Consider the following 14,959-nt stretch of genomic DNA (forward strand, 5'->3'; position numbering starts at 1 on the left):
TATTATTTAAAGTAATATCAGTGGGATATTTCAAAGAGCATAATATTAAAAGAGGTCGCCGTAAAAATATTTTGTATCGTCGAAACCGGGAATTCCGGTGCGTTCGACCGGAAAATAGCCGACATAAAGGTCCGACAGCCGGCCCGGTCGGTCGGCGACGCGGCGAAATGTGTCCGAGGGCCCTTAGCGCGCACCGTGATCGAGTGTCCTAACGTGCGTAAAAATCCGGATAGTTTTCATGTCTTGTGCATGTCAGTGGTTTATTCACTTGCTATTTTCCTGCGGTTTTCTTTCACCAATAGATAGAGTGTGAGAGTGATTAATGATCATTTGTCAAAGAGAACATAAGATAGTTTTTATCCCGATGTTTGAAAGGGGAATACGAAATCTTTCTATGACAGACGGTTATTTACGCGGGTGAAGCCGCGACCAAAAACTAGTACTTTTAAATAAAAACATTAAAAAATTCGAGTGAAACTCAGACAAATAAATAAGAGTGCAACAAGATGGCCCCCGGCCGGTGTTGCCAGCAATTAATCTCCATTTCCCGCACGCGCCAAATCGCGCCGCCATTACTGGCTGTTTTATTTCATTAAACGGACCGCCGAATTAATGCGCCTCCCAGTCCACAAAGAAAGAATCGACTCGGAGAACCATTCAAAGATTTCTATGCCCCCTTTGTGGTTCCGCGAAAAACGTCGTGCCTTTGTTTGCGTGGGAAAATAACCTTTAAAAACAGCGCGAAACGGCTAATCCAAAACCTTTTAGGTAAATTTTAAAACTGTTGCTCTTTCAATTACGTGCTGATTCGAATATTTTTCGAATTTCGAATTTTCTCTCCTTTCTAGGTTGATCTCGTTTACTGGCAACTACTGTCTACATATCAAATCATCTCACGGTGATTTGGGTCGGGATTACGATTACAACAGTGTGTGCTCTTCTGAGATCGCATTAGGAATATTATCTAGGGTCAGCCCTGGAATAATTTATATGGCGCGGGTACTACAATGAAAGTTTCATATTGTTGCAGGTGCGAACATTGTTCGTGAGTGGCCTGCCGATGGACGCGAAGCCACGGGAGCTGTACTTACTGTTCCGAGCATATGAGGTAACAACTATTTTACTTTATACATACATTTTTACATAGCTAGATGATAGAGCTAGATGTTTACGAACTCCTAATGTCGATACGACTAATGATTGTAGAATAGTTAATTGAATTGTAACACTCTACCTGAAACATGTACGATATGACTTGACACATTTTGGCTGCAAAATAGCACCTGCTACAACTTCATAAAATGCAATTTGAATGATTGTACTTCGTCGTTCTTCCAATCTATCAAGGAAAATGAAAAGAAATTCGTAAAAGAAAACCTCCGAAAAACAATTGAATTTGTTTTTCGATTTTAGTTAACCCTAGAAGTTGGAAACCTTTACTTGTCTGTCGCATACATTCTTAATAGACTCACAATGACTAGACAAACTAGTCGGTTACCCTCCTCTACTTTAACGTAGGGAAAGACAGCTACACGCTTCACGTTTCACGCAAAGGATAAATTGAAATAAAATTTCATTACTTTGTAATGTACCAAGCATATGTATATCTCATCGTCCTTTTACACCAAACAAGTTTTCAATGTTTGAAATATAATGTTCTTAGAATGTCATAAAAATGGCCTTCTAGAAACATTCAAAGTCTTACCCCAAGAATATAAGGCGCCCATCGCTTCCGTCACGCAAGTGGAGGATCTCGATTCGGATTACTGCGTCGTAAATATCAAACGTCATGCTCCGATTCGTAATATTCGGATTGAATCGATTCTGTCTACCGATAAGGGGGATTACACTCGATCCCCGGCTGGTACGGATGGGACGGTAGACATAAAGGTGCCCAAACTTATACCGGGGGTTAGTTATAGTGTATCGCGTGCTTTCAGCGGTGCCTAGCACGGGTATCCTCCTTTTTTGCCGGCTGAATTGTATGTTCCCTCAATGGAATTCCGGTTTGACGTGATGACAATAGCAATTGAAGTAATTTGGTAATGCCACTGGCGGCGTATATCAAATAGATTATGCATTGCATCATTAGCCTCGATTCAAACAGCTTATTATAACTTTCCCTAATCACTTCTTTTTGTTTGCGCAGGGTTATGAAGGCTCGTTGCTAAAGGTTACCAGCAAGAATGGAAAAACAGCATCGGTGAGTTTATTTTCAGTCGTTAGAGTTCTTTGCTTTTTTCTTTGGTATTGTGTTCGTTGTAACGTTTCATTTTTATTCTGGTACGCTAGTTATTTAATAGTCTGCAGTTGAAAAATAAAATTGATAAAGAGAGAGCTAATTTATTTACTTAATACTGTTATTTTAATATTGGTATTTCTTGCAGCCCGTTGGCTTTGTCACGTTCCACACCCGCGCGGGCGCAGAGGCGGCTAAACAAGATCTTCAGGTTGGTATTGACTTCATTGTCATCATTACGTCAAGCTAACAAACCAATATCTATTGTATTTCCAATACTAATGTTGAGTTTGTTCCAATAGCGCATATTCACCAACTTTTAAGCCTACCTACATAAAGTCTTTGAAGACTCGCTATATTGGAACATGCTCAATTAGAACGGTATTTAGGCGTAGATGAAAAAATATTATTAACTAACCTAATTACCCGATACTTCTTGGTGCAAAAATAACACAACAAAAGTAAAATAAAATCACATATTACACAATATAATCGCCTATTTAAAAGTACGAATGGCTTTGACAACACAGTATAATACCACAAGCCAATACATCAGTGTCTTTTTAAAAGACTGAGATACATAAATGGAACTTACAATGCTACTGTAAATACTAATAAAACATGTAAGACGCACGGTGTTACTAAACCTCTTCTCATCACATGCCTCAACACAGCCAATGAGCACTATAGTTAATATTCTCATTGTAGACTTGGAATAACATTTTCCTGACTCGAGTAACCGCATCGTATTTATGCTAAACCCATGCACACGTCGAATAGACCTCGATGGGTCATCGAGTCGGAGGCTAAGCTCCGGAGCGAACGATAACGATACGGTGTAAATACGCAATGCATGTCACTGTTTGACAGGTTTTGATGTCACATCCCGAGCACTGTGTTCTGTCACTCTAGCAGGCGCGGGCGCGGACTATTGAACAGATACATCTCAATATACATTAAAACCGTCTCTAAACCCACTCTCCAAATTATTGTCTCGTATGGTTACTCCTTTTTCGAAAACGTTACCTAGGGGATATTGCAAGTGGTCCCAAATGAATATAGACAGTCGTAAATGTCCAAGTGCAGTATCCTCGTCTAGATTCCGTTTCACGCGTTCACTGCCCCAGCGGGCACCGAGTCCGCTGGGCGCATACGGCAGCCCTTCCATCGTCATTATATCGGAGCGCCGCACCGCTCGCGGCTGTTCACAGCAGGGCGTCCGATTCGACCCCGACATGCCGCAAACGATTCGGCTGGAGTTCGCTAAAAGCAACACGAAGGTCAGCAAGCCGAAGCCGGCAGTTGCCACAGCCGCGCCAGCTGCACACCCCGCATTGATGCACCCACTCACTGGACGTAAGTACCGCCGAAAGCACACTCCGCCCGGCGCTCGCTCGACCGACCCACTCCCTGCCGACCTCATCGACTCACTAACGACCTCACGACCCTTCTCTGAGGCGATCCTTACACTAAACTGCTCGTACCTTCACTCTCTTAAGGAGTTAGGCAGACGCGTTGGGGTGTCGAGCTATCGCACGGGCAAGTATCTGTGACCGCTTACACGTACCACGCAAGGCCTAGCTCCGCGAAGCTATATTGATTGATCTGTCGGGTTCTTTACCACTGTTGTCTACATTTCACATGTTTTCATGATGACACTGTAAATTCTACATGTATCAATTTGCCAACTTTTAAGACTTGAATTACAATAGTTTTACGAAGTAACGTGAAAACATGTCTTAAGCACTTTGTAAATAATGAATTTCTATAGCAGTATCCTAATTCACAACTAGATACGTCAGCTACAAGTCAAGTACAGCTATGATACGTTGATGATAGCGGTTTCTGGGTGTTGCTTGCGGGTAGTGACATGTTGTTTTGTGGATGCAGACTTAGCGAGTCCGTTCTTCCCTGGTGGAGGAGCGGAGCTGTGGCACCACCCGCTGGCGTATGGAGGAGAGTTGCCGGCGCTGTCGCACGGGCTGGTGCATCCCGCCATCCACCCTCAGATGGCGCCGGTGCGTTCCTACCTCTGACTAGCTGCCGCCGATAGGCCACACCACGTAAGTGTAACAACCTCAATCATCCCATTCACTTACCGTAACTACGTAAGTTTAATAACTACACCCACACACACTTAGAGCTTCAGCCTTCATGTCTTCTTACGTGGAGTTACAGATCGGCAAATTGAATCTGTGGCCCATTTTACTGCAGGTGTAAATCACCCAAGTATTTCCAAGTTCAAGTTTAATAAGGTGATTCTATCGTTGGAGTCTTGCCGTCTTATTCAAGTCTGATATCTTTATTTTTATAGAGCCATCAATTCGAATCAAAAGTAAACTCCGCACCAGTAAAATGAGGTCCGTCATCGGAAATGAAGGGTTCTTCCTTTAAACTACTCTTTACCCATCAAACCCCCTTGACGCTACGGGACTATTCCCACCTCTCTTTCCCACCACTGCAACTCCTGTGTAGCCAGGATCTACAGCTTGACCGCCAATAAAAACCCAACCAGTGTAGGTCAAGTTTTCCCGGGGGAAAGTTAAACTGTCAGAAGAACATAGGATGAGTTCGAAGTTCTATAGTAATTATAGTCTCAGATTAGGTAAGAAATGAAGGACTCTTCCATATAACTACTCTTTTCCCACCAGACCCCCCTGACGCTGGGCGCCTGCGTCCTGCCCGCGCCGGCGCTGGGTTCCCCGGGCGCCGGGGTGCCGCCGCATGCGCAGGCGCCGCCCGCGCACCCCGGTCACCCTTCACACCCCGCGCACCCCGCGCCGCCGTGCTCCACGCTCTTCGTCGCGAACTTAGGCCAGTTCGTGTCCGAGCATGAGCTGAAGGAGATTTTCAGCAGGTAGGACTTGTTCGCAATTTGATAGGAGTGATTGGACTGGAAATAAAATATCTGACGTTGTTGTGGCTGTTGGAAATCAACACGAAGTTACGTGCGTACTACTCTACATGAGATATTTTTTACTGAAACAATATCGGTTAAATGTAATTTTATTAGAATGATATCTTGTTTCCAGTATAAACAAAAATTGATTAATAAGTAAGATTTGGAACACAATTTCGACGGGACCGAAAATATTCTTATTTTATAAAATCTAAAACAATCGTCAAAGTTTTTCTTTCCGTCGAAACTAGTAAAGTCGCCTAATTTGGATAAGCTGATCGATCATCAATCTAGATTTAGTTAAATCACGCAAATAGATCAGTCTTAACAAAATTAGGTTCAGATCATGCGCATGAACACGCACAACATCGATAAGCAGTTACACAATGTTGTGAAGTGAAGTAAATTAAGATACATTTAATCAGATATATGTATTCTCCACAGTGCATGTCGCACCGAATGTCACTATTGTCGTCCACATGAACATTACTGGATTTAATTTTATGTTCCGATTCTGCGATAACTCTCACACAAACGAAAATTTAACGAACTCATAAAATTTACGATATTGGCTAATTCTACAAATGTTAAGTTTGTGTGAGATCCGAAGCCTGCACCCGTACCACCCCAGCATGACAATATAAGGACACTTTCTCCTTAGCGAAATCTGTATTCTGTATTGGAAGACATCAAGCCTCCTCCTTTAGAAAGATACTTGTTATAGTATCGTTATCATCAACCAATGCTCTTAGTTTACAATTTCGCTAGAGAGAACACACTTCTCACAAAATTAGTCGTATTATTTATCAGCACAAGTATACTCGTATGACACACACACACAAATAACTTTTCTGTTCATGTTTTAGTTGCATTAAATATACTGAAAGAAGTATTATTTTCTAAAATTTCAGCAAACACCAAAATCAGGGATCATTTATAACTGTCGAATAATTTAAACTTTTAAAATCTCAAACTTACATAACTCTAATTACATACAAAACTAGAATCACATGGCTCCAAACTTATTTATTTTTTCACGTATATGTAGAAGTCGATTTATATTTTTTGCATTATATGTTTAAAGCTTAAATTCTATTACCGGCACAATAACTGGAGTTGGAATAAATAATACAAATGGTTGTATAGAAAAGATGAAATAATGATAACATGAATGGTTATTATCATTAATCGTTATTATTAATCTTTTGAGGCCATTGTTTACCCAGATCGAGTAGCCTAATCTTAGTCAGTTCTAGCAAACAATGAACCCAAAATACGTAAAAAATATTGTCAATTAATATTATAAGTGATATTGAGACATACATAGGTATTTAATAAAAACAAAATTCGAAAATGCTCGAGAAAATGATATGCTTCGAAAGTAAATATGGTCTAGCTACTTCAGTTAAACCGGACTTTGCTGAAACATTGTTTGAACCTACTGGCATTGACCCTTTGCAGTTGTTGGCCTTAATCAATAATGCTATCCAATTGCATTGAAGAACCAGAAAGCAGACTAACGAATCTGCTTCTGCTACCTGCTTACAAGTTCTCCACGAAGAATTTTGGGAAATTTTGTACTGAGAATGAGAACTGACCGTAGATTCAATAATTTTAACAACGTCTACATTCAGAGAGGCAAAATAAGATCCAAGAACTATGGATGTAACTCTTGTTATTTGCCGGTAATAGATGTTCACGCGTAGCTTACCTAGCCCAAAACTAGTGGAGCCATGTGATTACACAATCGCTGGGGGTACGAGCGCGGGCACAACTAAGTATCGTCGCGCAGCTGCCCCGGGTTCGCGCGCCTGCGTTTGCTGAGCGCCGGGAGCGGGGGGTCATCAGGCCCGGTGGCCTTCGTCGACTTCGCTAGCCCGACCGACGCCGCCGCTGCCATGGCCCGGCTCCAGGGCGCCCTGCTCCTCAGCTCAGAGGGGGCCATCCACCTCGAATACGCCAGGCATAAGATGGCACACAACGGCTGGATTCTCGCACATGAAGTATGCACGCGCACTATTATCGTACACAGCTTGATGTGGATAGTTAACGCTTTGAATCCTCTAGTAAACGCACCTTTTCAGTGTATAAAACTTGATCTGGCTGATGAAGTTTAATGCACACGGATTCAAAGGTCGTAATCTTAATATGAGCAAAGTTACTAATGTTTCACCATTGCACCATGCACAATAGTTTAATGCCTGCGTTAATTGATTTACTTATTATTTAGAGTGCATCCAAGTAATGTGGCGTCTGTTTACCAGGGAGCCAAAGGCGGAGAAGAGAGCGAACAGCATTAGTTCGTTCGTGGCTCTCGGCACTTGACAACCAGCTAACTGAGGGACGCGCAATCTTGATCCTCTGAGTCGCATCGGAACCACTACAGGAGATGGAGCAAACATCAACGGCTGCTGCCACGTCTGCCCCTACTACGGCTGATAACGGATCAAGATTACCGGGTCCACGCATAAGGACCCTTTTTGTACAGTAAAGTATATAAGCTCTATCTCCTCTTCAGTTATGATTCCCGTTTTGATAACGTCAGAGGTGTGGTGTGTTTTCGTTTATACCAAATGTAGCAAGTGTTAAATGTATTATTATTAACATTCCAGGTTTATTGTTTACCGTTCATATTTAAAGTAATATAATTGAAATTATTATTATTTTTTCCTATAAATGTAATCTGTTTATTTAATATTATTCATTTTATTGTGTAATATAAGATTTATTTACAACTAACTTATTGTATGGGAAAGTTTGTATATTTGTTTTTACAAGGCCGATGTATACAACTGAGAGGATTTGTTATAATTATGGTGAATAGCGTTAAACCAGAAATTAAACATTTTAGGATATATCTCATTCGAATAAGCTAAAAACCAAAGGTGCCCTTCATAGAAAGATTACGTTTTGTTAATAATAATATTTCAAGTTGAATGATTTTAAATAAAGTTGTATGTAATAATTACGATACTTTTGTTTTAGCCTCGATAATGTTAGCGTATTTAAATGAATTTCATGACTATTTCAAATTATATTTACCTAATACTTTCTTAGTAATTTTTATAATGTTCAATCACTCGTTAAAGCGCTGGCACTCTAGTGTTGGTCTTTGATCCATTCTCACTGTAGATGGAGGTGCGCAATGAGGTGCGGCCGTAGAGACCCCAAGAGCGGGGGCCTCAGAGGCCTGGACTGTCCTCGCACGCATGCTAGCTCGCGCAGGCTGCACTGAGTGCCGCAGCACGGCACTCGCCGACGTAGGACCCGCGGCACTCCGCGTGAGCCCCGTCGATCCTACCATGCTCTTTCTTTAGCCAATTACCTGTTTAGACATCAAAATTTCTTGTGCCTTGAATTACGATTCAATCTAAACCCTCGTGATCATATTCTTAATTAGTTGGAGCTCTTCATCGGAAGTTTCGTTGACTCTGCGGGTTCTTGTTGTCCTTACGATTAGTATGCGATGCGACACAATCGAGATAAGTTCAGTCTTGTTGCGAGAATTTAGCCTTGGCCTTATGAGAGTTAAATAATAAATGTAATCATTATATTAATTAATAATAATTAAATACGGCGTCGTGCGCGCCAACGCTGAATAGTGAAACAATTATTCTACTATCTGCATGCTTTGACGAGCTTTTTGGTAATAATCTAATTTAAAATTTAGTAGTTACTTTTATTGTGTAATCGTTAGGTCAATAAAACTAGATAAGGGTATTTATTGTAGACAATCAGCATAGTTACATTACTATTTAATGAAAGTTATTCATACATAATAATGAAACAATGTAATGGAGTTTAAATCTACTGAAGTTTTAGGATTAATCAAAGGAAAAGATTAATATATTTTTTATTTTTAGCTAGTTGACTATCGCATACAGATCTACTCTTAGTTACCTATATGTTTTGATGAAACACGGTGACGATGGAAGTACACATCAGTGCGAGATAGCAATAAACCAAAAATGGAATCTTAATGTTATTATAGGTATCTAGTGACGTAATCTGCTGATGTAAACATGTAAAAATTATACAAAAAAGTAAAAAAAAATCCCTGCTTAGGCTATAATGATAAGGTTTCGGATATTTGGATTAAAACCTGACGCGACAGATATCTATGAGGTATTCACGCGACCGCCGGTCGCCGCCGGAGAATCCGCATGTGAATTCTTATGAAAATCTCTTAGTCAATATTTAATAGAAATTTCGTCAATTTTTGACTTAGCAAAATTTTATACGTTGTTTATAGTGACTATGAATTTCACAGTTTACCGAGTGTCGTGGCGTATAGACCAAAGATAATGGATATACATAATTTTTAATACTAACCTCAGACCGTACCAAACTTGTATTTTGTAGGCAAACTTGTATTGGCAATAACGTTTTTCTAAGATGACCATTGTTTTAACGTTGTTTGTTTGATGGGAAGCTCTCGGAACTGCGTTGATCAGGGTGAGGCCTTCGTTACGGGTGACGCCTGGCTGGGCAACGAGACTATTTTAATTGTTACCTATCTATGCTATTTATTAGAACCAAAACTAATTAAATATTCTACCTGTGTAAATCTAGACAATTGATAAGTTCATAGCCCATTGTTAAATTAACAGACATTAGCCAATATCCTGTTCAGGAATCATTAAATAATCACATTTTCTTTTCATGATCTGATTAACTGAATGCAATGAAAATTTTTGTATTACCTGAAAATCTCGGATTATCTTATATATTCGTAATTCACTGTCGGTTTTAATAATTAAGCTAAGTCAATGTTTACTTATTTAATTCGATGTAATGCTAATTCGTATGTAAGTAATTGTGTAATGTGTAGTGATCTCCCATACCTTCGGCGTCGGGCTTCCGCGGCGGCACACTAAAATACAACGAAAAGTTTATTTTTTCTTTTCAGTTGTGGCCATTCGGATCGTTCGACAGCTCTACAGTGGAGGTCTCTCTATAGCAACTTCTAAAAATAAGTGTTAACAACATAAAGTGTAGAGCTGTGGAATGGTTTGAGTAATTTTGATTTGCGCGCAATTTTATCGCCCGCCATTTTGCGTGTCACGATAGAACAAAATGGCGCGTGCACGCGACGGCGGGCAATTTGCACGAAACGCCAGGGCGCCCGACGCCGCCATGATTCCGTCCAACAACCGTAGATAGCGAGTAAGAGACGTCCAGTGGCTGCGGACACGGCTACGTCACCTTTTGCGGGACTACTCGATACATATCATCGTGTAATATTAATGTGTAATTAGGAGTAAAAAGCGGTTTCATAGAGACGTTTATTCTGTATCTCGTCTACTACTTGTAATGCAATCGGCTACATGTCACGCTAACCCAAATTCACTTAAGTTCTCGGTTTGTTCGCTTGCATTTGTGTCCTGTATCTCGATTCGATTTTCGCTTAGCGTCGTGATCTTTAGTTCTACAAATCGAAGCAGAAGACAGATACAAGTTATGTAATCTAACTAAAGCGATATTTTCTTAACGTTTACTGTGAAACCGAGTGGATGGTGTTCGGATGGCCGTCGGTAAGACGCGTGACATGGCCCGCATGTGATAGGGTAGAGTAGGGGTGTAGCGTCGCCTTGCAAGTTAGGTTAAGTCAACGGTATCACACAAACGCCGTGCATCGGAAACATATCAATTCTGTGCCCCTTAATAAATTTAGTTAAATACTAAGAGATACATATGAATAGAATAAAGAGACAAAATAATCGTTCGGAGTATCAAATACCTAATAAGTGTTGTTTTCGTACGTTGATGAAGTACTATAATAACGTCGGTTAGATTGTGTTAACGTGGATCATTACGCATAGTACCCGAGTAGTGTCGCGCAAGTTTCGGTTAACTTTAAACTTATCGCTGTAGGTTTCAAATGTTATTTTTATTGTTATTGTTTAGGTTAATGATGGCTTAATAACCAAATTGATTTAACAGTTCGCTTGCGATCCAGTATTAATGACATTGTTTTAATTTTCGGTGACCAGAGTTAGAGCGTTGCTGAAAAACTTATTTGTATATCGAGCAAAGTAACATACAAACTATATAGTTAGTAATTAATTGTTAGATTTGTGTGACTTGGATTATTTAATGCTTTTAGAGCAGAGGTAAAGTGTTATTGTGGTTTAAGAAAAACATAATGACATTGTAAAAATAGTGATAAATTAGCTTAATTATATTATCATTATTACAACTTTTATAGATGTTCATTAATTTCTTTTCTTACTTTATGGAGTATTGTGGCATTGGAGACGTCATTGTTAATTCAAATAAATTGAGCTCATCCTCAATCGAAGTTTTTATTCAACTGAACACCCTATTTACATGTTTTGTCTCCAATCACTTATTGGATGAAATAAATTTATGGAATTTAAGTCGCCCTTTGCGTCTCTACCAGTGTTCCATCTGAAATCTTAAAGATTTGTTGATTGGTATTTTTATATAATTCTACAATCTATCCCTATCGATGATTTATTATTCTTTCGAATAGTTCGAATTGTGTTAAAAAGTCGTAACTGTCAATATTCTTGTAATAATCAAAATTTAGTAAGTACGAAAACTATAGGTGTCTAGATTAGGATAACTGAAATTAGATATAATTAACAGTTGAGCTTTGGAACTTTGCTTTGTAGAATTATCTGCTTTTTGCGTATTGTTTTAAAACGAATTTGTATGACTACTTTGCGTGTGCGCACCTGACTGTGGCCTGTCCAGTCATACGAATTGGTTTTATGAAGAAGACGCTGTAAATCTATCGGTGAAATGCTATGAAGTCTCCTAATTTCAATAATTAACGTATGGCAGTGTTGTATTTATGTTATTATTAGTTTTAAAGCATTATAGGGTCCAAAGATTGGGAATAAATATGTGACAAATTAATAATCTTTTTCTTTATTTCTGAGGCTACACTTTCTATATCAACAATACCAATATAATCAGAGTTGACTATGACAAAATAATGCTTGCACAATAATATTTTTAATTTTCTACATCTGCAAAAATAAAAGCTCTAATTAAATTAAGTACAGAAAAATAAATTAAAATACAAGTTTTCAAATGCAAGAATACAGATTCCTTAAAGATTTTCCTATTAATTTTGGAAGCGTTACAAAGTGTTTGGTGTACAATCTGACGTCGGGTCGTGCCTGCAGATTTGCAGAATTCACTCGGATATGAGGGATCTAATAGCGTAAGTATCGACAAGCGTAAGTACATCTTCTTGTAGCTGTAACCGTCTACTCCAGAATTTAGAATAATTGTAGAGATAGCCACTGTGGTCTTATAGCAAGACCACCTGCTTCAAATGGTCCTGGGCTCGGTTCCCAGTAGGGGCAAAATTTATCATGTCGAAAAATCAAATGTTTTACCCAAATCTGCTATCGTCAAATTACTTACTAGAAATATCTAAATTCCCTTTGTCTACAGTGTCGTATTAACATTTCTTAGATTTAGCGCGTCTACGTAGTTTCGTAGCCAAAAACTATACACCCTGACACCGGGGACTCGAGTAAGTAATTATTTAGACAGCGAAAACTTAGCATGACCCCGTTCTGCCGCCGGCGAATTAGCGCGAACACCGTTAATATCGCATTAGATACCAACTGTGTGTACTCAACTGTGAATTTAAGTTAATTTTGCTGCGAAATTCGCGAACGAAACTTGTTTTACGAATTACGAGTTTGACTTCTTAAAAATGTATCATTAGCTTAAACATTGGTTTAATGATAAAGGATCGTGTACAATACCTAATGATACGTTATGAAAACCTGAAAATTACAAATGTAAACACAACTTAAGTAGGTATACCGGACTAACTACCTTACATTTTTGTTATCAATTAACATCCATAATATTTTAACATCATAGCAAGATGCCATAGTGTTAATCATGATGTTCGTTCGTTCGTTTCAGCCAAATAACGTCCACTGCTGGACAAAGGCCTCCCCCAAGATTTTTCACAGTGAACGGTCCTTCGGGGCCCGCATCCAGGCTCCACCTGCGACCTTTACCAGATCGTCAGTCCACCTAGTAGGAGGCCTGCCCACGCTACGTTTTCCAGCCCTACTTCCAGTACTTAATACTTAGTGATATAGAGCGTATATTAAAAAGTGTCCCATACAGTTTAAATACAAATACTGTGTAACTATTAGGCCCATAAAAGGAATAAATGCTAAAAACTTCATGCCTCTTTAAATATTTTACTAAAACAGATTTCTTAACATCCAAAAATCTCTTTCACAGCACTCAGCAAAGCTACGTGTGTGCCCAGTAACAACCTGCGTAGTTAGTTTGAACAGGGCAACTCTTTGTGCGCTGCCCCGGTATGTCTCCTCAGAGAATAAACTTACAAAGGACTTCCACTTTGCAAATTGCCTAGGCCCCACTCGCCGGCTCGTAAAAACTGCGTAAGCAACTTTAATTAAGTAAAACTTTGCGCATTAACTAATTGTAAATATTAATTAGAGCTTAAGGAACGCGTTAAACTAACCACAGTGAAAGTTCCATCATAATAATGCTTTGTGAAAGTGAAAATGGACTCAAAATTTTGTGCCTGAAAGTGAGTACCTACCCAAATCATAAAAGTATAAAACCGTTTAGTACCTATTTTTACTCTAAGTATTATGTGAGCGCTCAAGCGATATGATATACCTACGTAATATAATATGGAATAATTATAATCATAATTAATATACAAGCCTTGAAGTTACACTGCATGTTACAAGAACAAAAATAGCGGCTATCGGACGAAATAGTATTAAATTCTAATAACAATTTCGTATATTAAACTTATGATGTAGAGTCAAAAACTTTTATATCCAACAGCGCAAAACGTCTCATCTAGATAGAGGATTATTTATTTTAGACTAGAGATAAGCCTTGTCCAGGCTGTCAATATTCTAGCTCGCTTTTTATAATAACCTTTAATAAATTATCTAGTCGATTCGATCCGACCTTCCGATAAAATGTCGAATGAATCATTTCTGTGACATCGATATTATCAGCATTTTCCAGATTCTTAGAAGTCGCTATAACACGGAGATCATATTGAATTGAGTATATCTCTGAATTCTTATCATTCAAATGTGATTAATGAAGATTAATGTTTGCTTTGTATCCTTATTCGAGAAAATCACATTGTGTGATCCATTTCTTCTTGTAAATCTGAAATAATTTCTTTGTCAAATAAACTGAAAGCAAAGCTATAGCGTACTATAAAAAAATTGCTCTAATCCAAATTCTACTGCACCAAAGGCCGCGCGAACTGTTTCCAAGTTTAACAAAAATATAAACACAGTCTACAGCACATCAGTCTTTACATTTTTGTTGCAAAGTAGCTCTTATTACAAGTACACAAGATGACAGTGTTCGGCTTGATGTGCCTTCCTGTACAAGAGTGCAGCAGGCCTAAACAAATAAAAAGTTAGCAAGAGTTCGCGCGTTCCACAACTACGTTTATTAGTGGAAGATTGCAGCCGCCATATTAGTTTACCCTAATATCTTGTAAACTTTGTGATGCAGTTTACGTAAAATACTACTTATGAAGTCATGACAAGTAAGTGGTGTACAAAACAAGGTCTAAAATGCTAAATCATACAGTACCTGGTACCTTTCCCGATTGGATGTAGCTACTTTTTTTCATTGCTAAAAGCAAGTTCCTGCAACTGTATTGAAAAAGAGTTACTTTACCTACTTACTTAATATTTTGCCGACGATAGTTACTGTAAACATAAGTCAAAGGAAACCTATATTGAATGTAAACAAAGTTTCCGCATAAAATCTGAGCACATTCAGGGCGCAGCCCGCACTATGTACCG

General features: G+C 39.0%; 2 protein-coding genes across 2 annotated transcripts in view; both read left to right on the forward strand.

The window, feature by feature from the left end:
- The window catches only part of LOC135075978 (protein couch potato-like), a 222,590-nt gene extending 217,608 nt beyond the window's left edge, over nucleotides 1–4,982 (forward strand). Inside the window, exons 3-8 of the mRNA XM_063970425.1 lie at nucleotides 1,031–1,108; nucleotides 2,150–2,203; nucleotides 2,388–2,450; nucleotides 3,451–3,595; nucleotides 4,130–4,302; nucleotides 4,891–4,982. Coding sequence (XP_063826495.1) covers nucleotides 1,031–1,108; nucleotides 2,150–2,203; nucleotides 2,388–2,450; nucleotides 3,451–3,595; nucleotides 4,130–4,275 — 486 coding nt within the window. The 3' untranslated portion in view covers nucleotides 4,276–4,302; nucleotides 4,891–4,982. The remainder of the gene's footprint in view (nucleotides 1–1,030; nucleotides 1,109–2,149; nucleotides 2,204–2,387; nucleotides 2,451–3,450; nucleotides 3,596–4,129; nucleotides 4,303–4,890) is intronic.
- On the forward strand, nucleotides 4,394–12,026 carry LOC135075979 (uncharacterized). The gene is made up of 4 exons (XM_063970426.1): nucleotides 4,394–4,453; nucleotides 4,891–5,096; nucleotides 6,931–7,141; nucleotides 7,403–12,026. The coding sequence occupies exons 1-4, from the start codon at nucleotides 4,394–4,396 to the stop codon at nucleotides 7,436–7,438; spliced, it is 513 nt and encodes a 170-aa protein (XP_063826496.1). The 3' UTR covers nucleotides 7,439–12,026.
- Nucleotides 12,027–14,959: the final 2,933 nt, after the last annotated feature.

This window comes from Ostrinia nubilalis, chromosome 11, assembly GCF_963855985.1.
Source record: "Ostrinia nubilalis chromosome 11, ilOstNubi1.1, whole genome shotgun sequence".
In the NCBI taxonomy this organism is placed as follows: domain Eukaryota; kingdom Metazoa; phylum Arthropoda; class Insecta; order Lepidoptera; family Crambidae; genus Ostrinia; species Ostrinia nubilalis.

Bases quoted from the DNA above. Each gene is read 5' to 3' on its own strand.
- LOC135075979 (XM_063970426.1), top strand. From the start codon at position 4,394: ATGTCTTCTTACGTGGAGTTACAGATCGGCAAATTGAATCTGTGGCCC. The intron at 4,454-4,890 runs GTGTAAATCACC...TTTTCCCACCAG, and splicing joins TGTGGCCCATTTTACTGCAG to ACCCCCCTGACGCTGGGCGC. The intron at 7,142-7,402 runs GTATGCACGCGC...TCTGTTTACCAG, and splicing joins GCTGGATTCTCGCACATGAA to GGAGCCAAAGGCGGAGAAGA.